The 27,555-nt window shown below is 59.0% G+C and overlaps 1 protein-coding gene across 11 annotated transcripts in view; it reads left to right on the top strand.

Moving 5' to 3' along the window:
- Nucleotides 1–28: 28 nt before the first annotated feature.
- Nucleotides 29–27,555, top strand: part of Mcf2l (MCF.2 cell line derived transforming sequence like) — a 74,908-nt gene continuing 47,381 nt past the window's right edge. For 2 of the 11 annotated variants that reach the window (XM_010619943.3, XM_010619946.3), the window contains exon 1: nucleotides 14,802–14,974. In XM_010619943.3, the coding sequence (XP_010618245.1) occupies nucleotides 14,878–14,974 (97 nt within the window). In that variant the 5' untranslated portion in view covers nucleotides 14,802–14,877. Of the gene's footprint in view, nucleotides 153–8,588; nucleotides 8,984–14,801; nucleotides 14,975–16,774; nucleotides 16,868–20,101; nucleotides 20,186–25,564; nucleotides 25,927–27,555 lie in introns of those variants that run through there. The other 9 variants (XM_010619940.2, XM_033760981.1, XM_010619939.3 and 6 more) reach the window with 9 other exon arrangements.

Below are 27,555 nucleotides of genomic sequence, written 5' to 3' on the forward strand. Positions count from 1 at the left end.
AATCCCGGGCCGCCCCCTCCCCACGCGCGCCCCCTCCCACCGCCACCCGAGGCGCGAGCCGCGAGGACTGACACGGAGGATGAGGTCCTGGAATGAGGAGATGGCTCTGGAGGAGATGGTGCGGAGGCTGGATGCGGTTTCCAGGCGCACGGGTAGGAGGAGCGCTCCCTTCCATTGTAGGTCTTAAGCTTGACATCATCTGCGAGTGCGAGTGCGGGGAAATGCGTGTCAGGGCCAGCAGCCGCCGGCATTGCTCTCTCCAGCTCTGATGGCAGGGAGGGGCCGACCGAATTGCTCTGCTGCTGGCATGTTTCCGGGACTATCACTGGGGCCGTTACAGTGACTGCAGATCCCGCGGGGCTTTCTCAGTGATCAGGCTCTGCTGGGCTGTGGAGCCGGCCCTGTGGTGGCTCTGAAATCCCCTCCCCAGCCGGTCCCTCCGTGTGAGGCGGCTCCGGAGTGGAGATGAGGCCGGCACAGGTGCCGAGCTGGGGACCAGCTGAGTCCAGGGAGGCCATGGGGAAGCCGTCGGAACTCCTGCTAGGAGGAAAAGTCCTGACCGATGTGGGCCCCTTTCCCACATACAGCGTGACCCTCAGGCAGATGTCTGAAAACCACATAGGCGAGTGAAAAGCAGAAGAATAGCATACTTGGACACTTGTTTTCTGCATTGATGGAGAGATTGCTTCAGATGAGCTGTGAGGAGCAGCCCTATCAATTCCTTTAGATTTCCGCACAGGCTGAGCTGGCAGCTTGCGTCTTGCTGCCACTTCCACTGGGCCGGCACACCCCGGTCTCCCTGCTACAGTAGGAAAGGAGAAAGCAGCACCACCTAGTCTTCCTGGAGAGGGAGAGGAAACAGAGATGTGCCAGTGGAAGTGTGTGCTGGTGTTCAGCACTGCTGTGTGTTAGATGGTGTGGGCTCTACCCAGTGGTCTCTGACGCCTTCCCGGGGATGGAGGTGTTGGGAGATGGTTGCTTTGGGTGTGGTCCCCTCCCCCTGAGTGACAGTCTGTCTTTGTGGAAAGACATTCAGCTTGCAAAGATGGATTTGAGTAAAACTACTGAGCTTATTGTGTATGGAGCAAAATAAAACAGCCATTCTGTCATCCATCCCCTTCTCAGAAGCTCGATTCCACTGTTCCGAAGCTGGGGCTCAGCTTTGCTTAGAGTGGGGTTTGTCAGAAGAGAGGAGAGGCGCTTGGTGCTGTGTGCCTGGAGGCGTGGACCTGCGGAGGGGAGGAAGGGCTCTGCGGCTCTTCCTGCCCTGCGCTTGGCTGGTGTGGGGATCTCAGCATGGGAACAACTCCAACAGTGATGTCATTCCTGGGCTTTAGGGGTCGAGGCTTCTCCACAAGCTCCGAAAGACACATGTGCATCTGGAGTAGTAAAGGCCTGTCTCAGAGGCCGGCCAGCCTGTGCACCCAGCCTCCAAGGCTGTACTGTCTCCTGAAGGAAGCGGCCTCTCCAGGTCTGTGCCTGGGACACCCTAAGGCACTGTGGGCTGCAAACCCCACCCGGCTCTCAGATCTGGCCGAACAGCGCCCTCTCCTGTGAATGCCATTGTTTTGCGGGTGAAATGCACTCTGAGTCGGTGCCCACTCGCACTGCCCCCTTCCCCAGCAGGAACCCAGTCTTTATCCCTGCTGTTCGGCGGCACCCCTGGACGTGTAAAACCAAGTCTCGAGGGCTGAGCTCCTTGCCCTTGACGGGAGCCGTGCTGCGTCCTTCCTCGGAGGGAAGGGATGCAGGTCAGTGCAGTCCAGTCACCAAGGGTTCCATCCATGCTCCTCCTGATGAATTCCCCATCTGTAGCAGAATGGCTTCTAACTCAAGGTCGTGTTGTCCTTCCTGCCCAGGGGTCACATCAGGATCTACAGCCAACGTGAGCCGATGGCTCCGGACTTTGGCCTGGCAGCCGGTGTTGCTGCTCAGGTGGGGAAGGGCAGGCTCCTGGAGAGCAGCGTCGTGCCAAGGCTCAGGCAGCTCCTGGGAACTGCGTCTGGCCTGTGTGTGGCTCTGCCCCAGACTCACAGTGTCTCATCTGCCTGTGCTCAGGACATGCTGCTGTGTGTTCTAGCCTCAGATTTGAGTGTTGCTTTCCATCTCCCGGAGACTTCTTTGTCGGCTGATCTGCATGCAGAGTTGGATAGTGTGGTCTTTGGTCTGTGGTGGTCTGTGGTGGTGTGTGAATTGCATCCTTAGCCTTGAGCATGTAGAACCCATACATGCTTTAGAGCCTGATGTTTAGGATAAAGGCCAGGAGATTCTTCGGCTAGCACCCCCCTCCCAATGTGGTAGGCCTCCTTTCCAGCAGTTAGGTTTTGATTAGCTCTTAAGGTTTGCAATAGTTGACTTAAAAAAGAGAAACATTTGGGGGATATAGACCTACTTCATTTAAGTCTTTGGTGAATTTAGGACAGTGTCCTCGAGCTAGAGTGTGCCTCTTCATCACCTGGACGCGGGGCCGGAAAGCCACCAATTGCAGCCACGCCCAGAGTTCTGACTCAGGAGGGGGGCAGTGGGACACAGTCTGAGAATTTGTACTTTCCAGTTCTCAGGAGGGGCAAATGGGCCAAGTGCTATAGTAGTAGGTCTTTCAAAGTAATCGTGCCCTCTCCGTCCATCTTGAATGAAGCCCTAACTTCATGGATGGGTGGATGAGTGGGTGAGTGAATGGACAGATGGATGGGTGGACGGACGACTGGATGAGTGGGTGGGTGAGTGTCCGGCTCACTGGCTGGGTGACGGGACAGATGGGTGGACGGGGGTGGGTGGATGGTTGGTTGAATGAACACGTGGATATGTGGGTGGACGGATGAGTGGGTGGATGAATGGGTAGATGGATGTATGGTCAGTAAGTCTCGGTGTTGGGTGGTTGAGTGGACGAAATATGTGGATGTGAGGATGGATACACAGAAGTTTGTGTATAGGGCAATAAAAATGTAGGTTATATGGTATTTAAAGTGATCAAAACTTAATGCTGGGGCCTAGCAACTTTTAGCTATCTATACACTGAAAACACAAATCACTGGTTTGCTTAGAAGATGGATGAAGAAGGGCATGATGAGCCCTATTCCACTGGTTGAAACTCAGCCGTGACACCCACTCTCTGTGGACCAAACATCTCCTGTCCCTGTTCTGTCCCATCCCATCACCTATCTTCTGCACCAAGCTCACCACAGTTCAAGAACTAAATTTCAGCGGCTAACTCAGCCACTGGGGGTGGGGCACCCGGTTCCATCAGAGTAGCAGAGTCCGTGCAGTTCATGTCCATCTCCAGAGCGTCTTCTGTGTAGCTCCAGAGTCCCCATGGCTGTCCGGACACCATATGAAAAACAAGGGAAGTGAGACTTGTCAGCTAGTTCTGTGGCTAAGCTCTGGAGAATGCCAAAGTGACAAACAGACGTTCCTCCTGTGCCAGGCCTAGTGTGCAGTTTCTTCGTAGCCAAGATCGATGTTGCTGGACAGAAGGGAAGAGTGTGAGAGCGCCAGCCAAATGTGCCGGCAGGGCTACGGTGGGCCACGAGGGGAATGACGCGCTGTGTTCTGTATTTGTGGAGTGTGACCCGTGTCGTCTCTTCAGTGGGGTTTTCACTGTTCCTTCACTGTTTGCTCTTCCTGGGAAGATGATTTAGTCCTGTGGCTGCCAATGGTCAGCCCTGATGGAGCCCATTGGCCAGCTCCTTCCCCTGTGTCCCCAGCCCACACCTAGGACAGGTGGCTCCACTCCTGGATGTGACCAGCTCTGCCAGGGCCTCCCTCTCTTCCCACATTTTGGCCTGTGGTGGTGCTGCTTACTGGCATCTCTGTTCCACACTGGAACGAATCCTCTTCTTTCCGGCGATTCTCCTCTTGTGCCTACAGGAGCCAGGGCCTGCTCCTCTGTCCCCAAGGTGGGACACTTGCACCCAGCCCTGCAGTGAGGCTCACCACTCTCTCTGGCCCCATGATGATGCCCATGGCCTGGGTGCTGTCCAGGCCCCACAGTCTCTGGGGATCCCCTGTGTGGCCCTCTGTGATGCCTGCACTTCCGGTTGGCTCTGGATCCCAACCTCACGTAGGTCTATGTCCTTCACAGCCAGGCTCAGGCAGAGATACTCGCCTCCCTGGTGCCCTAGCAGGGGCTGCCCCACACCCTGTCCCGGGCACTGTGACAGGGTGAGGTGGCCCCACAGGACTTTGTGCCTGTGCTCTGCAGAGCCAGAGTCCTGCAGCCATGGCTGCACCTGTCATGATGGTAAGAGCCTGGTGAGAGCCTGTGTTGGTCCCCCATCTCTTCAGAGGACCCTAGTGTCTCCATGTGGTGCCTGGCACCAGCTTGCAGAGAAAATCACAGCCCTGCATTGGTCTGGCCTCTGAGGGAAACTGCATGTTGGGTGTTACAGGTGGGCACACGAGAAGCAACAGCATGGTACTTCTGGGCCATGCTGGAGCCAGGGGTGAAACACTACACCCTGGGAGACTACGGAGTTGGTATCCTCCCAGCTCTGTGAATCCAGTCAGTGAAAAGGCCAAGACAGAGCCCAGGCCTCTGGGTGTTCAGTGTCCCAAGGCTCAGGATGTGCTGCACGCCTAATCTGTGAGGAAACTGGAATTTTGCCCACATGGGAACTTTCTGGCTGCAGCCCTTCTGTGGGCTGATGCTGCCAGGACACTGAAAGAAAGCACACCGTGAGTCACACCCAGCAGTGAGCCCTGCCACTGCCTTTCTCGCCATGCTGCCTGCTGTCCTTCGAGGGACCGAGGGGACCCTGCTTTCCAGTAACTCTGGGTGCAGACAAGCCCAGATATAGGACTCTTGGTCAGCTAGTGACTGTCACGGGCCCAGGAAGTATAGAAGGGTGTCTTAATGGGACATTGTGATTTTCCTGAATTACACTGGAGACCATTTTTTTTGTTGTTTTGTTTTATTGGTACCGGGGATTGAACTAAGGACCTTGTGCTTACAAGGCAAACACCGTGCCACTGAGCTAAACCCCCGGCCTGAGCTAAGTCCTGGCCATGGTGACCAGTTCTGAGGGTCATGGGAGCGGAACACTGGACACAGGTGGAGGAGAGGTATCTGGCTGGCCAGGTGGCAGCCCAGGGCCTGCACCTACCCTGATGGGCTGGTGCTTCCTGTGCAGTCTGTCCATTTGTCTGTCCATGCAGCCCTTCATGCACAGTAAGTGTCCGTTTGACACTGACCAACAGGCAGATGTACAGCGGGCAGGTGGCCACTGCTCTGAATCAGCCCCTCTTCCTGTGGGTCATGGGGGAAACATGCAGCATGCAGGAGAGGGAGGGAAGAGTTTGCACCCTCCTACACCTGCTGTGTCTGAGGAAATGAGTATCAAGACCAGCAGAGCGGCATTTTAGGGTAGAGGAATAATTGGAAGGAACTGAAATGCCCTGTAATGGAGAATATGGAAAGCAAGCCCGAAGTGGTCACTTAATAAAACCTACAAAGTTTCCCCCTTGTCCATGAAGGCTGAGAATGTGTGTGAAGACCTTACAGGAGGCCTGAAGCCATGGATACCACCAAACCTTACGGACCCCACCCTGTGCAGCCTGGTGTGGGGCTAGAGCATGAGGACTCCCATGAGCTGTGCTCCGGGTGGGACGGTCTGTTAGACGGCCACTCTGTGCAGCCTCCGGCTAACACCCAGCGAGGACTGGATGGTCTGCGGAATGGCCAGGCATCCAGATGGGAGAAGAGCCATGCTTAGGACAACTCCGCCGTCTCCTTGTTCTGAAACATTCCGTTGAAATGCTCCCTTCCACTGGTCCTGGAAAGCGAAGCTGGCTGGGGGTGTGGCCATGGCTGCCTATCCCGGCCCTCCAGGAAGCCTGGCAGGTGTCGTCCTGGCCCAGGACGAGCGGACCCACCGAGGTGCGTGGGGAGCAGATTGAGAGGAGCTGTTCTGCACAGGTCTGGGCAGCAGTGGACCACTCGACGCCAAGTCAGTGGCTTCCAGACCGCCTGGCTCAGAATCTGGTAGGCTTCTCTGAGTTCTCCATGTTTAGTGGGCTTGGCTATAAGATGAAAGTGTGAGCTCTTTGAAAAACTTGTGTTCCGGGCGGATGAAGAGGACATTTGAAGGACACTACAGCCATGCCTCCATAACTGCAGCCTCTGCATCTGAGGTTCAACAATCTCAGAGCAAATACATATACTGTAAAAGCTGCACCTGCACCAAACGTGTACAGGCTTCTCTCCTATCATCATGCCCTGCAGTGCCGTATAAGTATTTATGGGAAGAAATAGAGTAATGCTGTTTACAGGCATTTACGATGGCTTCGGGGCTGCTATAGGTCATCTGGAGACAGTTGCAGGTGCTTAGCAGGACGTCCTTCGATTCTGTGTAAGCTCTGCCTATCTCGTAGCAAGGGCTCACAGGCGTCAGGGACTTCACAGATAGTCAGGGCCCTGAGCACCCTGACTGAGCTCAGAGGAGAGCCTGAGAGTCGCACTGGCGACTTGGCAAGGAGGCTGGGTCTGTGGCCCGTGCTTGTGCTGTGCACTGACTGCCCTGTTGGGATGAAACAGCCAAATGCAAAGCTGGTCTGCTGGCAGCAGGTCTCATGTTGGCCGTGCTGGTTGCTGTGGCTGCCGGTGCCTCTCTCAGGATGATGCCCACGGCTGATGGCCTGTGGCCTCTGGGCTCAGGTCTTGGTCCCCTGTGTGAGCCCCTGGCCTTGCTCCCATTTTCCTGGGGCTCCGCTTTCAGGGTTTCCTCGTGAGCCATGTCATTTGATGATCCCAGTGTGGCTCAGTCCCTTCTCCCTGAGAGGCCACAGACCTCTGCTCAGAAGCCCCATGGTGCAGGGTCTGCAGGTCTGATGGACGGGCTGCTGCAGACTCTGCTGCCTTCAGACGCGAGAATCGGCCCAGCTTGGCCTGCACCAGCTCCTGGAGACACCAGGTGGCATCTTGAGCTCTGTATGCTCTTCTCTTGCTGTCCTGGGAGAAAGAAAACCTGTGTGCTGGCCATGGACACCAACCTTGTAGCAAAGAAGTCAGCTCCAGGCAGGCCTCTAGGGAGTAGCAGATATATAAGAAGCACGGCTAGGCTGTGCAGTGGTGCACACCTGTAACCCGGCTTCTTGGGAGACAGAGGCAGGAGGATTGCAAGTTCAGGCCAGCTTGGGAAACTGCAAGATCCTGTCTCAAAGTAAAAATTTTTAAAGGATGGGGCTGTAGCTCAGCACTCCTAGGGTTCAAAATGAAGGTGAAAGAGGAAGGGGACAAGGGGGAGAAGGAGTAGGGAGGAGAACTAGAAAGACATGCTGTCTTATGATAAATGGAATCAATGTCCACAGAGCAGCTTTCCTCACGAGAGGCCACGTGGCGTGGACGCTGACTCAGAAGCATTCCAACTGGTGCACAGCAACCAACTGCCCCGCAGGTCTGCTGACTCACGATCGGACCAAAGGGTCTGCGGCCTGGGGACAGAGGCCCATCTTTGTGCCCTTGCGTGTGGGGTGTGGGTGAACACATCGCCTGTCCACTGCGTCTTCAGCCCCGGGGTGTCCTGCCTGCTGGCCGCTCATCCCGCTGAGTTCTCACGTCTGTGTTTCTGTTGAGAGTGAACCTGGTCGCGTTCATTTTGTGACTCTGGGTCTGGAGGAAGAAGCGTTTGTTCTCTGTTGCTCTGTTTACAAGCTCCCTGCCACTCTGGTACACACGTCTGGACGAGGAGTCTGGTCAAGTGCTGGACCCGCATGCAGGACGCTCTCACAGAGACACACGAGTGTGTGTGGGTAGGACAGGGCCTCGACCCTGAGGGGAATCTCGCAGCTGTGGGGAGAGTAGGTGTGACCAGGGGCACTGAAGCCCAGCCACTGCTCACAGAGCTGGCTGTGCTGCAAACAGCGAAACCTAACAAAAGGGGGCTCTGGGAGGAACAGAGGGTGACCGTGTGACCTGGACTCCCGAGCTGCCGCCCCTCGTAGGACCCAGCGGGAGTTGAGGGAGGAGGCCCTGTGAGTGTGGTTCTGTTCTGCAGCAAGTCTCACCTGCCAGAGCAGCGCGAGGGAGGTACCTGGTGCCCCATCTTCCCTGCTCCTCTGTCCCGGGAGCAGACCCTAAGGGGAGAGCTCGAACCCTCTGAGCCTCTGTGTTAATGAGGTTTAAACAGCACTGAAGCAAACCCCTTCAGGATCAGGCATGAAGCTCTGAAACCTGGGGTGTTCCCGGCACACACCTCATCACCAGGACAGCACCTTGGGCATCGCTGGGGTCCAGCGCTGTCCCCTGCCTTCCTCTCAGAGGCATCTGTGGGTGTGGGGCCTAAGGCCAGGAGCCGTGGTAGAGCTCAGGCAGGGCGTCGCCCCTGGAAAGTGCTGCTGCCTAGTGAGGCCACCTTGCAGTTTCCTCTCTCCCTCCTGGCCCTCCACAGTGGACAGAGCCGCAGGCAACGGAACTTCCCAGTTTATTTCAAAAACGCCAGCAGCCCGTCCCTCCCTTCCTCCCAGTTCGTGGCTGTTTGTTTGAACTTGAGACTTCCTGAGCCTGGAAGGTGTTTTTGGCCTGAGTGGTTCCCTGACATTGGCACTGTGTAAGGAAGGAAGCGTGCAGGACTTGCAGGCAGATGGGCGGGCGTGGCCATCCCCACACTGCCCGGGTCTTCAGTGGCACCGTGCTTTGCGACCTGGGCTTCAGGGCACTGGCAACCTGAGCCCCGGGGCTGGCGCCGCAGCTCGAGAACACAGACCCTCTTCTTTCTGGTGACTCGGCCAAGCCCAAGGTCACTGGGGACGTCACACCCGGTGCTTCCCGCAGGTCACTGGAGCCTGCCCCGCGTCACCCAGCTGCGGTAGAAGCCAAGAGCTTGGTCACCCTGCGTGTGGCCGTCCTGGAGAATTGGAGCTGCTTCTGCTCTGCAGCGACCCTCGTGAGAGACCAAGATGGCTGAGAAGCGGGTATCTCGGGGGGCTGCACGTCGGCTCTGGTCCCTGACCCGGAGGCGCCGGGGAGCAGCAGGGCGCCTGAAGCCAGGTGAGGCGCGGGGACAGGGTCGTGTGTCCCCTAGGGTGGGCTTCTGTCACATGTGAGGAACTGTGAGCCTTCCAGGACTCCTGACAGCAGGGATAGGCTGTGAGGGTCGTGGGGAGGAAACGCCATGCACATCGGAGGGGACGCCTACGCTGGGCCTGTCTCCAGGGGATGGTGGGGCAGCTGTCATCCCTGGGTTCCCCAGGGGCTCTGTCTTCACCACAGCAGCCCCCCTGAAGTGGTTTCTCTTTTGGAGCCACCCATTGTGCTCAGTGGCGAGTACTGTTTAAATTCTCACAACTCTGAGAAGAACGTTTTACAAATTAACTTCCAAAGGGGAAAGGACATCAGGAGGCTGAGTTGGGGAAGGGAAAGTGTGGCTGGTTTCTGTCCCCTGCCAGGAGCTCAGGCTGCCCGCTTCCTCCAGGGACCTGGACTCTGGGTTTGGCCGAGGAGCGTGGGGTGGCGGCAGCCTCTGACCTCAGGGTGTCTGGGGCACAGATGTGTAGAACACGGAGACTCTAGGAATAGGGGCCAGCCCCATGTCTGCCTTAGAGCCGCTCCCCACTGTGGTTTGGGCTCACTTTCAGGCCCCATAGGCCCTGCCCCTTGCAGGAGGGTCGGCCCCGTTAGTATCTCAGAGCAGAAGGCAGTGACATGGGAGCCACTCATCTGCTGCAGGGCACTCCCAAGGGTGCCCGCGTAGCACAGCCAACCCCTCCTGCCTTTCTCTTCCTCTCCTCCTTTCCTGTGCAGCGAGGTTGCCTGCTGTCGCCTGCACAGAGGCTGCACTGGTGCTGGCCCTGCTGCCCACCGTGCCCACCAGTGTTGCCCAGCACAATGGGGAGCCTGAACCCAGCACCCACCGGGCCCCATGGGTGCCCTCCTCTCCTAGACCAGGTGCAGGGAGGGCTCTGAGGAGGCCCCCAAAACATCCCCCATGTGCAGTTGGGACGCTGCTCCCTGCTCAGCCAGTGCACAGCAGTGAGCTTGGGACAGTGGTGCTGCAGTGAGCTCTTCTGCTCTGTGGAAGCCTGAAGTGCCACCAAAAGAAGAGGTGAAGGTCCTCGGGGCCTGGGTGGGTCTCCTAGACCCCTCAGCTGCTCACACACAGACTCTCGTCTCACCCTGTTCTTGTGGCTGATCACGACAGTAAGCTCCTCATGCTAGAGACACACCATGCACAGTCACGCACTTGAACCTGTTCTGGAGGTCTTGCTGTGCCTGGGCTTCTCTAGCCTTTGAGGGCATGCACTGCACCCGGTGCGGTGGATTTGGATCCACGTTCATCAGGCTTTCAGGGCTGTGAGGGCTGCAGGTCTGCCGAGCCCTGTGTCAAAGCCAGCAGCCCAGGGGGACCCCCAGTGTTGGATCTGTCTGTCAGCACCCAGTCCCTGCCCCTTCTCCCCCAGTGAGATCTGGTAGCACACAGTTCTTTCCTTTGAAGGAGTCACAGTGGACAGGGAGGTGGCCTGTGCCCAGGCTGGGCTCCTGAGGGAGGCGGTGCCTAGAGGACAGTGTAAGTGAGCTCTGCTGGGTACTGGAGCCTGGGGACCCAGCAGGGTCAGGGAGGCCACGATTGAAGCTCACGGGTGTTGCAACCCCTGAGCCATGAGGTGTTCCAGGCAGAGCCAGGCTGCTGGCCCGACAGAAAGCCAAGGGAAGCAGGCATCCTGGGAGGGCTGCAGCATGTTCTGATGGAGCCGGGCAGCATCCTTCGTGTCGTTTGGTGACGGAGGTCATGGTGACATGTGAAGAGCAGCCCCAGGGCATTGTGGGCAGAACCCCGTGAGGGGAGGGAGGTGTGGAGAGCTGGTGTCCCTGACCTCCCCTGGAACACTAGCAGGGCAGTGGACACTGGATCCAGGGAGGCTGAAATGCTGGTGGGAGGAGAGCATTGGGAGGCACTGCAGAGGCAGGAAAGTGCGGGGCGTGTCTGTGGGGACAGAGAGGGCTGGAGCCGGTGGTGGCCTGGGAGGATGTCCCTGAGGCCCTGTGTCCCCCATCAGGGATGCACAGAGGGAATGTGAGCCATGCTGCCCCAGCACACAAGGGACCTGGGGCCCCCAAAGTCTGGATCACTAGGCAGGTGTGACCCTGTCTGTTGCAGCTGTGACCTTAGCTGCACACATGTGCCATAGGCCTGTCTTTGTGTGATGAGGGTGGGCTGCAGGCCAGGCGTGGGTGCAGAGCAAGTAGGTGGCAGCTTGGGTGCACGTGCCAGGTCCTGGGGGGGTGGTGAGCCCTGAGTCTGTCTCCCCGAGTGGACGCAGGAGACCAGAACAGGACTCAAGCACTGCCCAGCCATGGCTGAGACCTTCACCCCGAAGGGGCAGTGTTGTCCACATTGTGTGATTTGGGCTGGAGTTGACACATGGCTGGGGCCGTGACGAAGGACAGTAAGACTTGGGCCTGCAGCGACTGGGCCAGGGTATGTCCTGCAGGAGTCACCACCACAGAGGTCCTGGGGGAAGGGAGTCAGCAGAGCTGGTGGGCCCTGTCCCAGAGGTGCAGCTGTCCTGGGTGGCTGCTGGCTGGAGGTCAGGCGAGAGGGCCCCTCGCATGATCCTGGTGAGTGGCTCCACAGCCAGAGGGTGCAGAGCAGAGGGAGGCAGGAGAGGTTGATGGCCTCTCTTTCTGGCCAAGTGCTGAATGTGCTGGGGCAGCTATAGCTGCTCCTGTTAGAAGCAGTGAGATGCTATCTTGTGAGTGATAAGAAAAACTTTGCACGGAGGGGGAGGTAGCTCCGTGGTAGGGTACTCGCCTAGCATGGGTGGGACCCTAGGCTCTATCTCCAGTGGCTTCGAAATGCCAACACCTCACCTTGGGGGTGGCCCATGGAAGCCATGTGCAGTTCTGGGTTCCGGCTAAAGGAAGGGCCTGGTCCTCTGATGCCAAGCCAGCAGGCCCTGCGCAGCAGCCGTGCCATAGGTCGCCTGAGCCTTACCTGGGCAGGCAGCAGGCTTGGCAGTGCTGGGTCATCTGCCGGGACATAAGCCTGCAGGCTGAGGTGCGGCCATGGGCACAGACCAGGTGACGACGGCACACGGCCTGCACAGTTCTCGTCACCTAATGCTGGGTGACCAGATGCGCTGGGTGAGGGACAGGTAGGTGTCTGCGTCCTCTGTGGCCCTGCTGGACAGGCCTCCACTGAGCCTGGCACTTTCCCTCCGAGTCCACATGCTGGCTGGCTCCTCCCTCACACTCGTCCCGCTACATGCATCTGGCTCGGGCTGGGCTTCACCTCTCTTGGACAGCTCTGCCAGGTGCCAGTCCTCGGTGGAGCCCTGGAAAGTGCATGTTTGGGGCGGGGACACCTTCTGTCAGATGAGCATGGAGAACCGTGGCTGCCAGTGGCCACGTTCTGAACTTGGAGATGGTGTCTCCTTATCCTGAGGGAGTTGGTGATAACCTCAGGGCTGCCTCCATCCTGACCTACAGCGCGCAGAGGCTTGCAGAAGCGGAACACAGCCTACAACAGACGCCAGACTCGAGTGGCGTGTCACTTCTGCTCTGCAGCATCGGGGACTCCCACTTAACCCACGGAAAGCATTTCATGTAGAATTTAGAAATTCTCTTTATTAAAAACAACAAATGAAAACTCTGTTTATGGAACCATTTGGCACTGACGGCTTTGTACAGAGATGGCTTTTATGCCAGGAGCAGGTCAACACATGAGCGCACAAGGTGAACCCAGCTTCCCACCAAGCGAGCTGACGCGGACAGGGAGATGTCTGAATGTGAGGTTGCATGCGGAGAGGAGCATGCTTCTGGAGGGAACTCAGAGAAAGCAGCCTCTCCAAGCTGACACAGGAACACTGGAACTCAGGGCAGGACATGTTGGGAATTTTTAACTTCTCCTGGACAAATCAGTTTTCCTCAAATGGATGTTCCTCTTAGGCCACCTAGAAAGGTGTCACCCTACACTAGGTTTCCATGGGGCTCTCCAGGCAGGTCACCTGGGTTCTGCCAGTGCTGGGAGAGAATGTCCCTAACAGTGGCTTCGTGAGAGGGGGTGGCCTGCAGGCCACCACGGTGACCTCGGGGAAGTGGCCATGGTTCTGGCTCAGACCGGGGTTGCCTACCAGTGCAGAGGCCTCGGGAGTGGTGGGGGGCCCTGGGACGCCTTCTAGCTGGCCTGGGGGCAGCTCCGAATGAGAGTGGGCATTTGGAAAAGCAGCACCGCCGCTTGGCCACAAGGCAGATGGAAGCCTCACTCTCACCTCGTCACTCTTTGGGCTTCTTTAAATGTGCCTGCTGGAACCCGCAAGACTGTGGGGGCAATGGTTGGATATACAGGGCTCCTTGCATGAGAGACTGGTAGAGACATCTCACAGGAGCCTCCCTGAGCTTGTCTGAGGAGAGGGTTCATGGTCTGAAGAAATCTGGTGATTGCTGTGAATTTTTAATTCAGGCACCTGGGCTGTAATTGGTTTCCAGCTTCTTTTCCCCTCGCTATTTTCCCCAGGCCACCCAGGGACCACGTGACTCAGGCCAAGGACCTGTGTTGGGCTCCTGCAGGTGTCTGTGTGTCTGTGTGGTCCCTGTGACGTCTGGGGTTCTCTGCAGGTCCCCGCATGGCTCTGGATATCTCTCTGGGATGTCGGTGAGTCTGTGGGGTCTCTGTTGGTGTCTGTGGGATTTCTGTGGTCTCTGGGGTGTCTGTGGAGGGGCCCCGTGGGTGTCTGTGGGGCCCCTGGGGTCTTTGTGGTCTCTGCAGCATCTCCAAGGTCTCTGGGAAGTTTGTCTGGGATCTTTGTGTGGTGGCTTCAGGCTCCTATGGCGTATCTGGGGTCTCAGCAGTGTCTACAGGGTCTCTGTGGGGGCTCAGTGTGGTGCCTCCAGCACTTCTGGTCTCTGGGGTGTCAGTGGGACATATGTGGAATCTCTTTGGAGAGTCTGCGGGGTCTCTGGAGTGATGTATGAGGAGTCTCTGTGGGGTGTCTGGAGTGTTTCCCGGGTTCACCTGGGGCGTCCGTGGAGCCTCCGTGGGTCTCTGTGGATCTCTGTGGGGTGTCTGTGGAGTGTTTTGGGGGTTTCCCTGGCGTGTCTGGGGTCTCTGTGGGTCTCTGTAAGATCTCTGTGGGTCACTGTGAGGTATCTGTGCAGTGTTTCTGGGGTTCCCCTGGGGTCTCTGTGAGGTCTCTGCCACTGAGGAAGGTTGAGCGATGGCACACACCTGCCACGCTCCCTACCTCCATCCCATCCTCCTAGTACAGAGGTTGTGGGTCACCACACTGGGGTCCGGGAGTACTGGGGACCCTAGTGTAGTGCTGATCTGGGTTAGGGATCTGACCCTACCTGGATCTCTGGACAGGTCAGTCCTTGCCTGTTCCTCTGTCACTGAAGTTATGTCGTCAGTGGTACCCCCTGGGGTCTATGCTGTGAGCATGTGCCCCAACCCAGTGGTCTGGGCTCTGAATAGGGGTGCCTTCTTTGCATCCCATGCTGCTGATTCCTAAGGGACGCTAGAGAGGGGTGAGTGGGAACATGGGTCACACTCCCAGCCCTCCCCCCGTCTTTAGCAAGCCCTCAAGCGTCCCTGGGTGAAGGAAGGCTGGGCCGGTGGTATGCTTGGCAGTGTGCGTGCCCCTCCCACCCTGCGGGTGGAGACCTGCTCAGTCTCCTCTCACCTGCCTCCCTGTTCCCGGGTGTGAGCCCCGGGAATGGCGGGCCGTTCCTTCCCGGAGTCACTGCTGTCCCTACCATCCATCGGCCGTGTGTAAACAAGCAGGGTGGAGGGAGATGGCAGTGTTTGGAGAGCAATTACCTTTTGGCCCCAGCACGTAGTGAAGTGAAAGTGGAAACACAACAGTCCAGCAGGCTGACCATAGAGGCCGAGCTCCACGTCGGACCTCACACTGCCCAGGCGGGACCTGGTGAGAGGGCAGAGGGCCATGGCAGAAGGGCAGCTGGCCCACATCTCTGTGGGGGAAATGAAGAGCTACTTCCTGTACTCCATGCGGTGCTCCTGGCTGCGCTCTGAGGCCGAGAGTGAGTCTGTCCCCTGCAGGTCACTGGGGAGGCCTACAAAGTATGGCGCAGAGGTGCTGGGCCTGTGGGGTTGTCGGGGAAGGCGCCTGTGCAGTCGCGTGCTGTCTGGGCCCCTGGGAGCCTGAGGTGGCCCAGGGTGGGTACTGGATTAATGGGCTCACTCCGGCGTTGTCATTCACTGGGTCTCCTGTCATCGCTTGTCCAAAGCAAGTCACATCCGCGTCCTGGCCAGCGCGGTGTCTCTGCAGTGGCCATGGCTGTCAAGTGATGGATGCCCAGCAGAAGCTGCGTGGTATCAGTTGTCCCTTGACAGAAGGCTGGACACGAACGTGGCTTGTTTCATCAGCTTCCTCCTGCATTTGGGTCAAGTGGCACAAAGCCGCCTTTGTGGCAGCTCTGCCAGGAGGGTGGGGCCCTTCTTGGCCCTGTGGGGTCCACCCAGCCCCCAGGCTCTACATGGGGCCAGGGTCCCCTTTCTGGAAGCAGGGTCCTTCAATTCTTCATGTGGCCTTGAGCTCACATCTGTCGGGCTGTGGCTGGGGTCTTGGAGGGTGGGGCTCGATGTATCTCTGCCTGGCGTTTGGTGGCATTCCCCAGCCCAGCAGTCCCAGCCTCCTCCAGAGGTGAGCTCTTGCTCTGCTCTCTCCCTGGATTCAGCCCCATGCGGTTGGGCACAGTGGTTAGCGTGTCGAGGAAGCCTGGCAGGGTCAGCAGCCAACAGCTCTGCTTACTATCGGCTCCCTGGTGCCGTGTGCCTTGGCTGAGATGTGGCAGTGGCACCAGAGGCTCCTCCAGGAGGGCCATGCAGTCCTGAGCACAGTGACCCCGGGCATGGAGCAGCCTGGGGTCCAGGGGCACATGGTCCACTCACTGGGTGGTGAGCCTCACCCGGGCTCGGGACCCAGAGCCGGGGAGGGAAGAGTGTCGTGGCCCGGCAGAGAGAGGGGCCAGGACCTGGGACGGAGGGGCAGGCCAGGCAGTGGGTATGGCAGGTGGGGCACCCTGCATGAGTGAGGCGTGAGGCAGCTGTGATGGCCCAGTGTGCCCCAGTGAGCCCCAGGGTCTGCAGATGGGGCCTGCCTTTCACCCCATTCATCTGCTTGTAGAACAATAACGTCCTCTTCCTTTAGGGAAACTGAGGCTGAGCACTAGAAGCTCCCATGGGGTTGAATTTTGGCAGTAAGTGGGCCAGGAGCTAACATTTGGGCAAAATGGTCATCTGTACTTGATGGAGATGCTTATGGGTTCATGATGTCACTGCCCCCACAAAGGGACCAGCACTTTTCCTGGCCTTTCTGAACAGTCCCAGGAAAGGATCAGGGCACACAGGGGCAGCGGCCCAGGACCTGAGATTCAGGTCTCCTGGTCACTGAGGTGGCTGGCTGGCTGCATGATGGTGCCTTCACGTTCAGACTGCCATGGGGACAGAAAGACGACAAGGCCCAAGGGTGGCGGACCAGGTCCCGCAAGGCTGAGACCAGAGTGCAGGGGCAGGTGGGGTGGAGGGTGCCCCAGGGTGCCCGGGGCAGCCAAGACAGCCAGCTTTCTGTTCCTTCTGTCCTCCCCCTTTGCTGCTCACTTATGTCCACTTCCCTCCTGGCTCCCGCAGGCCACTGTGCATGTGACAGCCTGGGCCAGGCGGCAGAAGTGCTACTTCAGGCGGACAGTGGCTGGTGCCCTCCCCCTGCAGCAGGGGCACAGCAGAGGCTGAGTCAGGGTGGCCAGAAAGGGAACTGAAATCACACTTCTGCCGCCGCCCGCCGGGTGATCAGTCCTGTGTTTCAGAGGAGCGAGGACAGCCAGGGCCAGGGCCGGCCGGTGAGGCATTGCCAGCCTGTCCTGGACCGCGCTGTGGCCCGCCTGCCCCTGCACACTCGGGGTGACTGAGGAGAGGTAAGGCCTTCAGCTTGCTCATGGCTGCCTCCGTGGGAAATGGGCGTGGGCAAGGCAGGGGTGCATGGGTGTTGGCGGAAGGGAGCTGTGGGCCGTGTGAAGGTGGCAGAGCTGACCCGAGAGAGGAAGCACCAGCAGCAGGAGAGGAGGCTGGTCTCCCTTCTGAGTGAACAGCCGCAGTCTCAGCGAGAGTCCGTGGCCTATGGGGAGGATGTACAAGGCTGGCATCAGGGCTGTGCTGAATGAAGACCTTGCTGGGGACGTGGCAGAGGAGACACAGCAGGGTAGGAGCTTGCTTCTGGGACGTGGCCATGACTCCTGGGGTCGAGTGGACGCCAGGTGGCTGCTCCTGCCCTGAGTCCGTGATGACTCAGTGGAGAGGTGGCACTGGTAACACCCTCGCTGTTTGCCATGTGGCCACAGCGGCCTCTGTCCAGGATTTGGGAAGCAGTGTGTGTTCTCTGCCATCTTTGGTTTTTCTAGTGCTACATTATGAGCAGGGTGGTTGGCTCCGCACCTCTGTGGTTCCCTGGGAACAGGGAAACTGAAGTCTGTGTGGCACAGAGGCTCAGGAGCAGGGCAGGGGGCTTGGGAGTGGCCGAGACCTGGGCCTCTTCCTCCTCACGGTTTCCTGCACTGCGCACCTTTTTGGGCTGGCCCTGTATGGCGTACTCCAGTCCCCAGCTGAGGGATGTGTCTGCCATCCAAGGTCCCCCTTCAGGCTCTGTGTGGAGCCTCTGTGTGCACTGAAAGCAGCATGAACTACACACCCTTGTGGTCACTTCCTAGTCTGAAGACCAGGAGGACACACAGCACAGGTTTAAATGGTTTAAGACTTGTGGTGGGACGTCTACCGGAGGCCTGCAGTGGAGACTTCCCTGAGATTATTTTTTCGAGAAACTTTAAACATGCATGATAAAACCAGCACAACAGCTCGTGCTACAGTAGAGAAACAGGAAATAGCAGCGCCAGACACCTGAGCCGGGAGGGGACAGCTGGCATGGACCCACAGTTCTCTGCAACTTGGCGGTGGGCTTCGTCTTCCCTGCCGCGAGCTTCTTCACATCCACGGCCATTTAAAAGGGGTGTTCAGAGCACTTCCCATGCACGGTGTGGACAGACCCAGAAAAGGAAAGCACTTCTGTGTGCAGCACAGCTCAGATGAGTGAGCAAATGATTGCCAAGGCCACACAATGCTTTTCTTCTCATTCGCCCGTTCATCCATGGAGAAGCAGTTCTGAGTGTCTGCTGCGTGCCAGGCCCCGGGTAGGTGCTGTGGAGAGCCTTGCCCGTGTTCCTGAACAGTCGCCACGCCAGGGACCTTCACCTGCTTGAAGCAGCAGGACGGATGCTGGAGGCCAAAGGCGCGTGGCCTGGCTCCTCCCACCAGGGCCCTGCCCAGCAGCCCTGTGGTGTAAACACCTGTGTTCCGGGATGTTGCTGTGGCTCCTGGCTGGCACCTGATTCTGCTCTGCACCTGGTGGGTGGTGGCCTGGGCCTGAGTGACCAGTACCCACCTTCTAGAACATAGAGTGAGCAGGACTTGAGTTTGGGGGACCCCGCACCCCCAGTTTCCTGTTGGGGTGTCTTCCTGAGAGATGTACCCTTTGAGACGCTTTCTCTGGATGTGTATTCCCCCAATAGGGGACAAAGGCAGGTTCCTGGGGCACGATCTCACTGGAGTGGTGGAAAGTCCATCTGTGAGAAGCTGTAAGCATTTTCCAATCCACCGGGTGTTTGTAGGTGGCTTGGCTGAAGTCTCCCTTGAGGTGGCAGCTGAGCACGCAGTTGAAATTTGCCCTCTAGACTCCTGTGTTTGCTGTTTTTCATGCACTGCTGTCACCAGCTGCCCTCAGCTCCCACAAAGGACAACAGTCAGCCCGGCATGGGACCTGGCTGGTCAGGACTGCCCACCCCTCCACCTGGGCTGGGTGAGGCACTGGGTCCTGGAATGGTTCTTTCATGGGTCCTCATTTGCATGTTGCCTTGTATTTAAATGTACTTCAACGAGGACAGCACTGCCGTCAGTAACAGAACTTGGCCTGGATTATAAATTGATCTGATCGCGAGAACCGGGCCTGGACCCAAGCGTGTGAGCACAGCCACATGGAGGCCGAGCTGCTGTGGATGGAGCTGTCCTGGGCCATCTAGTCCCCTGTCCCTGGGTGGATGCTGGAAGTCAGGGTGACAGGTGCACAAAACAGTGACTCTGACACTTGTGTCAGCCGAACCCCACTTTTGAAGAAACCGGTAAGGAAAATCCTACAGTTCACAGCCACCTCCCCGTTCTGAGGTTTCTGGGCTCATTGAGCGGCCGTCTGACATCTGAGTCCCAAAAAGGTTCACTGTAGCTCTGGCTCCATCTTATTTTTGTTTTTGCCACACCAGGGGCTGAGCCCAGGGCTGTACCACTGAGCTGCACCCCAGCCCTCAGCTCCAGTTTGAAGAGCACCTAGTTCTCATTGTTGATGGGGGCAAGACAAAGTAAGTGCTTTCTTTCAGCCATCTGTGCACCTCCCCTGGCTGTCCATATGGGCCAGACTCGAGGGCAAGGTTCAGTAGTCACCAAACACAGAGTGGGCATCTGGCCAATGCCAGGGCCATTTGGTAAGGAGAGACTCGATGTGCTGGGAAGCCTAGGGTCTTCTTGGTGGGGTGAAGTTTACGCTGGTCGCGGTGCTCTGTGGTTGAGGGAGGGGCCTGGGTGTGGAAGAGCTGCGCAGGGCATGGCAGACAGGAAACAGAGAGAGAGGGGAGGAGCCGGAGGAGAGGAACCTTCCAGGCCACACCCCCATGACCGTGTCTTCCCACCAGGCCCCGCCTCCTCACAGCAATCAGCTTTGAGCCCCAGGGACCATCACCTCCCAATGGCTTCAGGGCCGTTTTAGATCCAAGCCCTTAGAGGACCCAGGCCTCCCAAATGAGGCTTGCCAGTGTCAGCGTGGACACAGGGCAGGGTGATGGGCCCCAGGCACGTGGCATGGCAGGCAGGATGGTGGGGCAATGGCTCGGGAGTGGAGTGGACTGTGAGGGTCTGGTCTGCTCTAATTTCAGTCTGGAACCTGACTTTCAGCTGTAGAGGTGACCTCAGGGGCTTCAGTCAGAGACAGGACATGAGACTTCTCTTCACAAGGAAATCTGGAAACTGGACATGGGAGGCCCGTGGGTGGCCATTGTATAGAACTCAGACAGCTGGTCACTGGCAAGTGACAGCCAGCGCCGCTCCACGCATCTGGTGAGGCCGGCCATCATCCAGTGCGTTCCTGTTCTGACACATGGGGAGAGCAGACATCCCTGACAGACCATCCTGGATCAGAGGTGCGGAAGGGACCACGGGCCCTGGTCAGGAAGGAGGGTGGCTTTCAAAGGGGTGCCAGGCTGAGGAAGTGGAGATGGGGTCACTGTAGGCTGAGGACAGGGCCTATGAACTTGGAAGGGAAGAGACTAGACAGGAACTTGACCCAGAACCTGGTGGACCCCCCAGGGACCGTGGTGCCTCAGGGGACACAGCGTGAGTTCCAGGAACCTGCTGGGGCAGCAGTGGCAGCCTCACTGCGGGGAGTATCGGGGTCTGGGATGTTTGCCTTGGCCCCCGGCCACATGCCCCTCTCCACCACGAGAACTGGTGCAGTGTAGGTACCAAGATGCCAGGGCTGTGTTGGGTGACGCCTGTTGGGGCTGCCCTGGGGATACCAGGGGCTTCTCGTGTAGCTCTGTGAACTGCACCGTGGAAACACTGAGGGTAGGGACATGGGTCTAAGCTTTCTGGTATATCTAGAGTCCTCTTTGGCCAGATGTACCTCCTTCTCAAGACGGAGGAGCTGGGTGTCACTGAGGTCCCGTCTCCCGTTGGGCACTGGCCTCTCCTCAAGGACACTCTTTGCTGCTGTGCCAGCTGTGTCTGGCGAGTCTGGAGATGGCACCTTCTGGCTCGCCTGTCTGTCCTCCATCAGGCGCCCCTGCCCAGGGCACCAGCATCGTCTCCCCAAGGCCCCAGCCATGTCTGGAAGGAGCACGTGGCTACATCCCCCACCTTGAAACCCTGCTCCTCTGCCCAGGGCCCAAGGTGCCTGGTGTGCACCACTGCACCCGCTCTGCTGGGAGCCCGGCTCACACATGTGACTGAGGCTCCGAATGAAGTGGGCCAGCAAGGGCAACAGGTGCTGCCCAGCTGGTGGAGATGCGGGCCCTGGCAGCAGAGAGCCTGTGAGCATCACTGTGTGTGGAGGGCATCCCTGGAAGAGAAAGAAAAGGACAACTGCAGGCTCAGGACGGTGCACGTCTGTGTCCAGCGTCCCTCCCTCTCCCTGGCATCTGAGGCTCTGTCCTTGGAGCTCCAGCTCCCTTCCTTGGCTGTCAGAGGTGGCGTGGCCCAGGAGATTGGGCAGCTCCACACCTCTGACCAGTGTGGGGAAGTTGAGTCTGGGCCTGCTCACCTGTGTAAGGCGACACCCTGGCCCTGGCCTGTGGCGAAGAGACACAGCCCTGGGTGGGGTGTGGGTGTCCGAGGTCCTGTCCTGTTCTGCTTCCTGGGCCCTCGCCTGTCTGTTCCCCATCCTTGTGGGTGTGGGGACAGTGACTGTGAGGGGCAGCAGGCAAGACATGGCCTGACACTCCCTGGACATGGTGGCCAGGGTCGTCCCTGAGCTCTGTCCTGCCACCTGCTCTGTAGGCTGCACCCCTACCCCATGGTGCCAGGTCCATCTTAGCCCAGTCTGCGTGCTTGCCTCCTTTCCAGGCCTTTCTTCTTCTGTCCTGGGCAGGGTCAGATGCCCACAGTCACACCACCTCATCCCACCTCTGTCCCCAGACCTGTCAGGTCCCAGGTGGCCCAAGCCCCTCACATTGAAGGGGTGCTGAGGCAGATGGTTTTTAAAACAGGGCGCAGCCACTTCAGAATTGAGAATGGGGTTGTAAAGAGCAACGCACCCCAGTGGCCCTGAGGGTGTACAGCCTGGCTGACCGGCCCTGCTGGCCTCCCCTCACCCGTCTCCAGCGTGTGCATTGGAGCCAGGACTTGGAGGGCGAGACCTGCACTGTGGCTTTGCATTCGTCTACCCCTTTCCCACATGAACTGTGTTGGGGATGGTTCCAAGAGTGCCTGGTGTGCTCTCCTAGCTGAGTCTGGAGGCCCTGGCAGGGCAGATCACCGGCTTTAGCAGCCGCACCCTCCTGCCGCCCACGACACACAGACACAGCTATACTGTGTTTCCGCCTGGGCACAGCCCGGCTTACACCTGGCATCCTCAGCCGCTGTCATCTCCTGCCACCCCCACGAAACTCTGCACAAAGCTCAGGCACACCTGGCGCCCAGCTTGGCTGATCTGCCCTCTCCCTGCCAGGTCCAGCCTGCAGCAGGGACCTGGCCCCCAGGTCCTGGAGCCCAGCCTGGCCCCAACACTGGGTGGGTCCCAGCAGGAGCTCTGGGCCTGACCCTGCAGGGCAAATGTGGTCTTGAGCTCCAAGGACTTCGGGGTCCTCTTGTCCCGTACCTGTCAGCCGGGGGAGACCTGGGTAGAGGAACATCGAGGCCTTCATTCTCCCTGGACCCAGACTTGCTGTCAGGAGCCTCAGGTGGGTCTTGAGATGCGACTGGCGGGTGTGGGGAGACCAGGTCGCCTCTGCCAATTGCTGTGCTCCGTCCTGGTAGCAGTGACCACAGCTTGAGTGTTCAGGTTCTGATGGGGGACACAGGTGTCTGACACCCTGGGGTGGGGGACCCTCTCCTGCCGGCTGCCAGTGTGGCCCAGCCTCAGTGACCCATCCTGGAGGACGGAGGACAGATGGGGCCTTGCCCTTTGCGTCCCTGCTTCTGCAACCATTTGTTTGAGTTGGCCTCACCTTTGTCTGCTCTCACACTGCGTCCGCCTCACGCTGGAGCTGCTCCTCATGGAGCAGGTGTGGAAAACACACTTGTTCAGCAGGGGGAGACAGATGTGCCCGTCCGGGTCATCTGCGCCGGGCCACTCGCCCTGCCCTGGAGTGAGCTGTTTGTACGGAACCAGAGCTTTGCTCCGGCAGCCCCCAGGGGCGGAAAACCAGCCCAAGGTTCTGGACCCTGGGCCTGGGGCCCCGCTGCCCGAGGTGCAGGGGAGTAGGAGCCTCGTTGTCAAGCGAGTGGCTGGGCTCTGCCTCCTCCTCCTCTAGTTATCAGGACAGGGCCCAGCTTCCCTACCTAGGGTCTGGGCCTGGCCTGGCCTGTGTCCACCCACCTGCCAGAGGGCCCTGGCTCCCCGGCCCTCCCCTGCACAGTGGCTGCTGTCTGGGCCTGAGTTCTGTGTTATTATAAAGAAGCCCGACTTCTGTGTGCACTTATAGTACAAAGCACAGGTAAAGGTGGATCCACTGAAGACAGATGTGGGAAAGTAGCTCCTGTCACGCCATTGTGAAACCTACAAGGAGGGACAAGGCCCAGTCCACCCAGAGGGAGTTGGCCTCTCGGGCAGTATGGCTAAAACAGAGGCGTGATCAGTCCCGGCTGTGCTCTGGGCCCAGGTATACCCACTTCTGTCCTTGCAGGTCATGGGTATAGTCAGGGGGACAGGCCCCCCAGGACTAAGTCCAGTGCCCTCCTCGTTTGCATCCTGGTGGGACACAGGGTGGGTTCCTTAGTGGACTGTGCGGGTCTGGCGTGGGGTGGGAGGTCCAAGGTCCTTTGCATACAGAAGTCCCGGTGTGACCAGAAGTAGGGTTGGGGGACTTGCAGCACCAGAGGGAAGAGTGGGACCGTCTTGCTTCTGTCCTGGCACCCCTCACTCTGCAGCATGGCTCTTTGTCAAGGGAGAGCCCGGCACCCCGCCCGTCCATGTGCTTAAAGCTGAGGACTTGAGTGAGCATCGTCCTCGGAAGTTGTCTCTGCTTCCATTCCGTGCACGTCCACACTGTGCTGAGGCCACTGGAGGCCCTTGCTGTGCTGGCAGGCCCGGAGCACAGAAGAATGGATGTGCTGCTTTCTTGCCTCGTGGGAGGTGGATGTCACACCACTAGCACATGTCCGCAGGTGTGTCCCGCAGGATGTCCTCCTGCTGAGCATCAGCTGCAGGTTAGAGTTCGGGAATTGGAAACTGAACACAGGAAGAAGTTAGACTGTGCTTGGCTGTGCCAGGAGTTGCACCCTGATCTGCTCGTGTCCCCAGCGGTGGCCCGTCCCCACAGGCCAATGACGCAAGGCTTGTGGGCTGGATCCCAGAGGGTGCGGCTGGCAGAGGAGCTGATGGAAAGGAGGGGCCTGTGTCAGGGTTCCCTGAGGCCAGGTTGGGAGTGCGGGTGGACTCCAGACCAGAGCTGACCCATCTGTCCTGTTTGGTGGTGACCCATACCCCTGGTGTGGCCACTATAGCCCAGGATCTGAGTCTCACTCCAGCAGCTGAAGGTGGAAGACAGAGATGCAGAAAACTGCAGCCTACAAAGCCCTGTTGGGTCAGGTCTGAGGGCAGTGCCCTCCAGTCCCCAGTGCATGCTTATGGTGCACAAGTGTTGTGCGGACAGTGCCTTCAGCCTGTGCCCACGTGAGGAGGGAAGTGACTTCCACTTCTGGTGGGGACTTGGCGGGGCGACTGCTGGAGTGACTGCGTTCAGGGGGCAGGCAGAGGAGGCTGGTGCTGAGCTGGTGTCAGCTTGCAGGTGTGCTGACAGCATAGACTGGGGTCGTGAATCTGAAGCAAGTGTGGGGCTCATCCAGCTTCTCCCCACAGCCACAGGGCAGGGATGGTGGCCTCTGTCCACTGAGCTTAGGCCTTGCGAGGCTCTGCAAGAGTCTCATTGGTCTCACTGCCTCCCTGGCTTCAAGATGGGGAAACTGAGGTCTCAGACAGTGAACAAGGAGGCCGAGGTCCTACAGCTGGGGTTGCAGCCTGGGAAGCCCCACTTCTGGCACTTCTCTTGGTCCCTGGGGCCCCCTTCCCTCTGGAGAGCAGAAGAGAGCTTGGGTCAGGACACAGGGTGCAGACCCCATGGGCAGCTGGGGTCCTGTGCAGGCCAGCTGTGGGGCCATAGCCTCATGGGGCAGTAACTGCCATGAACATTGAGGGAGGAGGGGCCTTGACTGTCAAGCCTGTGAGAGGTCGGGGACACCAGGACACAGCCCTCCCAGCCTCTGGTGGCCAGGTCAACTCTGACACCAGAAATAATGCTCCTTCTGTCCAGAGCTTGGCTGCCGTTGGCCCCTCAGGCTCTGCATTTCCATTCTGGTCCAAGGCACTTGTGGTACCATGGAGCAGTCTTGGCCACCCCTGCTGGACCTCAGAATTGAAGCCCACACCTGCCAGACCTCCTGCTTCCTGCCATGGTCGTAGAAGCCCGTGCTGGCAGCAGGTTTCAGTGTGCACAAGTGGACCTGGTCTCCCAAGGGTTCCTGTCTGCTGGGAGCCATGAGCACCCAAAGCTGGAGGAGCTCAGCTGGACAGGCACAGGACAGCAGAGGCCACTGCACATGTAGGCTTCAGCTCGTCACCCTCCTGGGGGTCACCAGGGCAGAGGCCAGCTTTCCCCAGCACCTGTCCCTCATAAGACCTTGCTGAGCTGGCCCCTATGCCTCAGGTACCTGGACCTGGCTGAGACGGCCCCTGCCATGGACAGGACCTGTGGGGTGGACTGGATGTGCTGAGCTGGGGCCCCTGCAGGGGGTGTGCAGACGGGCAGCACGGGGATCCTGAAGCTGCAGCCAGCAGACTCAGCTGCCGCCAGGATTTTAACAGTTAAGCCATCTGCAGGGGATAAGCACAAGCCCAGAGCAGCTCCTTAATCAGGGCCATCGAATCCAGGGCTGGGGCGGGGCAGACAGCCCAGGAGCCAGCCCTGTGCAGCAGCAGCAGCAGCAGCAGCAGCAGCAGCAGCAGCAGCAGCAACAGCAGCAGCAGCCAGGGAGGTGCTCTGTCCCCTGGCAGCCAAGATGGAGCTCCGCCGCCTTCCTTTGTGTGCCCCAGTTGGGCGTTGGGGGGAGTGGGTCGCCACTCCTGGCCGGTGACGGGGAAGGAACAGTGACGGCATGACCCTGAGCCTGGTCTCCTTGCTGTCCCAGGACATCTCTGCTCTGTGGTTGCTGCTGAAGACACAGGCAGGTGTGCGTCTGGCCAGCCCATGTTTCTCAGGGACAAGGCGAGCTGTGCAGACACTCGGGTGGCGTGTGTTTGGGGACACGAGGCCAGGTGGGGACAGACAGGCCTGAGTGCATGGCTGGTGCACAGGAGGCTCAGGAGGGCCGGATGCTGGGATCTGGGGTCAGCTGCGGTGAGGGACAGGGGCAGAGCTGGCTTCTTCCGGGTGCGTGTGGGGCCTCATCCCTGTGGCCTGGCCCACCAGCCCCCGCCTGGACAGCCCCAGTGAACCCTGGGCTGCGTCTGCCCTTGGACGGAGGTGCAGCTGCTGCACCTGGGGGAGGGGGTGGCAGCAAACCTCCGCCGCCTTTGTTCAGGCGCCCGCCATCGTGTGGTGGGCGGTGACCGGCACCCAGAGCCAGGGTGAGGGACTGCAGCTCTTCCTGCAGGGAACTCCGGCTGGCAGGGCAGTGCCAGGGACCTGACCCAGTACCTGGCCTCTTCCAGCGGCGCTGGTCTCATTCCAGTGCTGGAACCACGGGGGGGGGCGTGGGGGGGGGGGGGGGGGGGGGGAGCCGTGAAGGGAGCTCGGCAGGGAGTGCGGAAGGGAGCAAGGGGGCTGGCTCCTGGCTCTGGGGGAGGAAGGCCCGCCTCAGGCAGCTGCCCCGCTGCACTTTCCACAGAGTGAGCTTGGTGCACCTATTGAATAGGACCTCAGCTACCAGCAGCAACAGACCCACCTGTGGTTTCCAGAGTAGCTCGAAGCAGCTGTCACCAGCTCAGGGCTGTGGGTATGGAGGTGGCCACGGGGAACCCCAGTCACTGTCACAGACTTAGGAGGCTGAGAAGTGTTCGGTTGCATGTCTGACATCATGGTCTTGGTGGCAGGGCCAGTAAGTACATCCACCCAGGCACCTGGGGGAGTGCTTTCTCCCAGCGTTGGCTCTGCGGGGCTCTCAGGTGCCCACTCTGGACCCTGGACACGCGCTTTATCACAGGGGACCTTGGGGGGCCCTTCAGCGAGGTCATGGGTAATTATGTTAGATGCCTGTTTTCCTAACTAGATTCAAGTTTTAATTCTTACAACCTTCCTTTAAATTCCTAGTGTATTTATAATGCTCAAATTCTTTTTGAGGACCTGGGGATTGAACCCAAGATCTTCGTATTGAGCTATATCTCCAGCCCTTTTGAGGTGGCGCAGTTGTTTAGTTACCTAGGCTGGGCTCAAACCTTGTGATCCTCCTGCCTCAGCGTCCAACAGTGCTGAGATTACATGCCCGGCTTGTTTATTTTTAAGACAAATGAGTTCACAGATGCATGTCCTGAGAGGGTGTGGTATGGTGAGAGCTGGGGACCCCTCCCTCCAGAAGCCCTTTGGGGTTAAATCCCCCGGAAGGCTTTGGGGGTGGGAAAGCCACAAGCCCTGGTGGGTGTGACAGGGTCTGTGGGGGGTGGCGCTGCTGGTGCGCACTCAAGCTGTGGGATAGGACGCCACCTGCCCGTCTGCACCTCCTTTCCACAAGAGGGGTCGTGGAGGGGTCGTGGTGGGGTGGTGGCGGGCTCGCCCACTGCTGGTTGGCAGCACAGACAGGGAAGTGCTGGGGGCAGCATCCATGGCTGGGCCCAGCCGCAGATCACCCAGCTCCCCATATC

Source organism: Fukomys damarensis, unplaced genomic scaffold (assembly GCF_012274545.1).
Source record: "Fukomys damarensis isolate Sample0158 unplaced genomic scaffold, DMR_v1.0_HiC HiC_scaffold_6, whole genome shotgun sequence".
NCBI classification, from domain to species: Eukaryota; Metazoa; Chordata; class Mammalia; order Rodentia; family Bathyergidae; genus Fukomys; species Fukomys damarensis.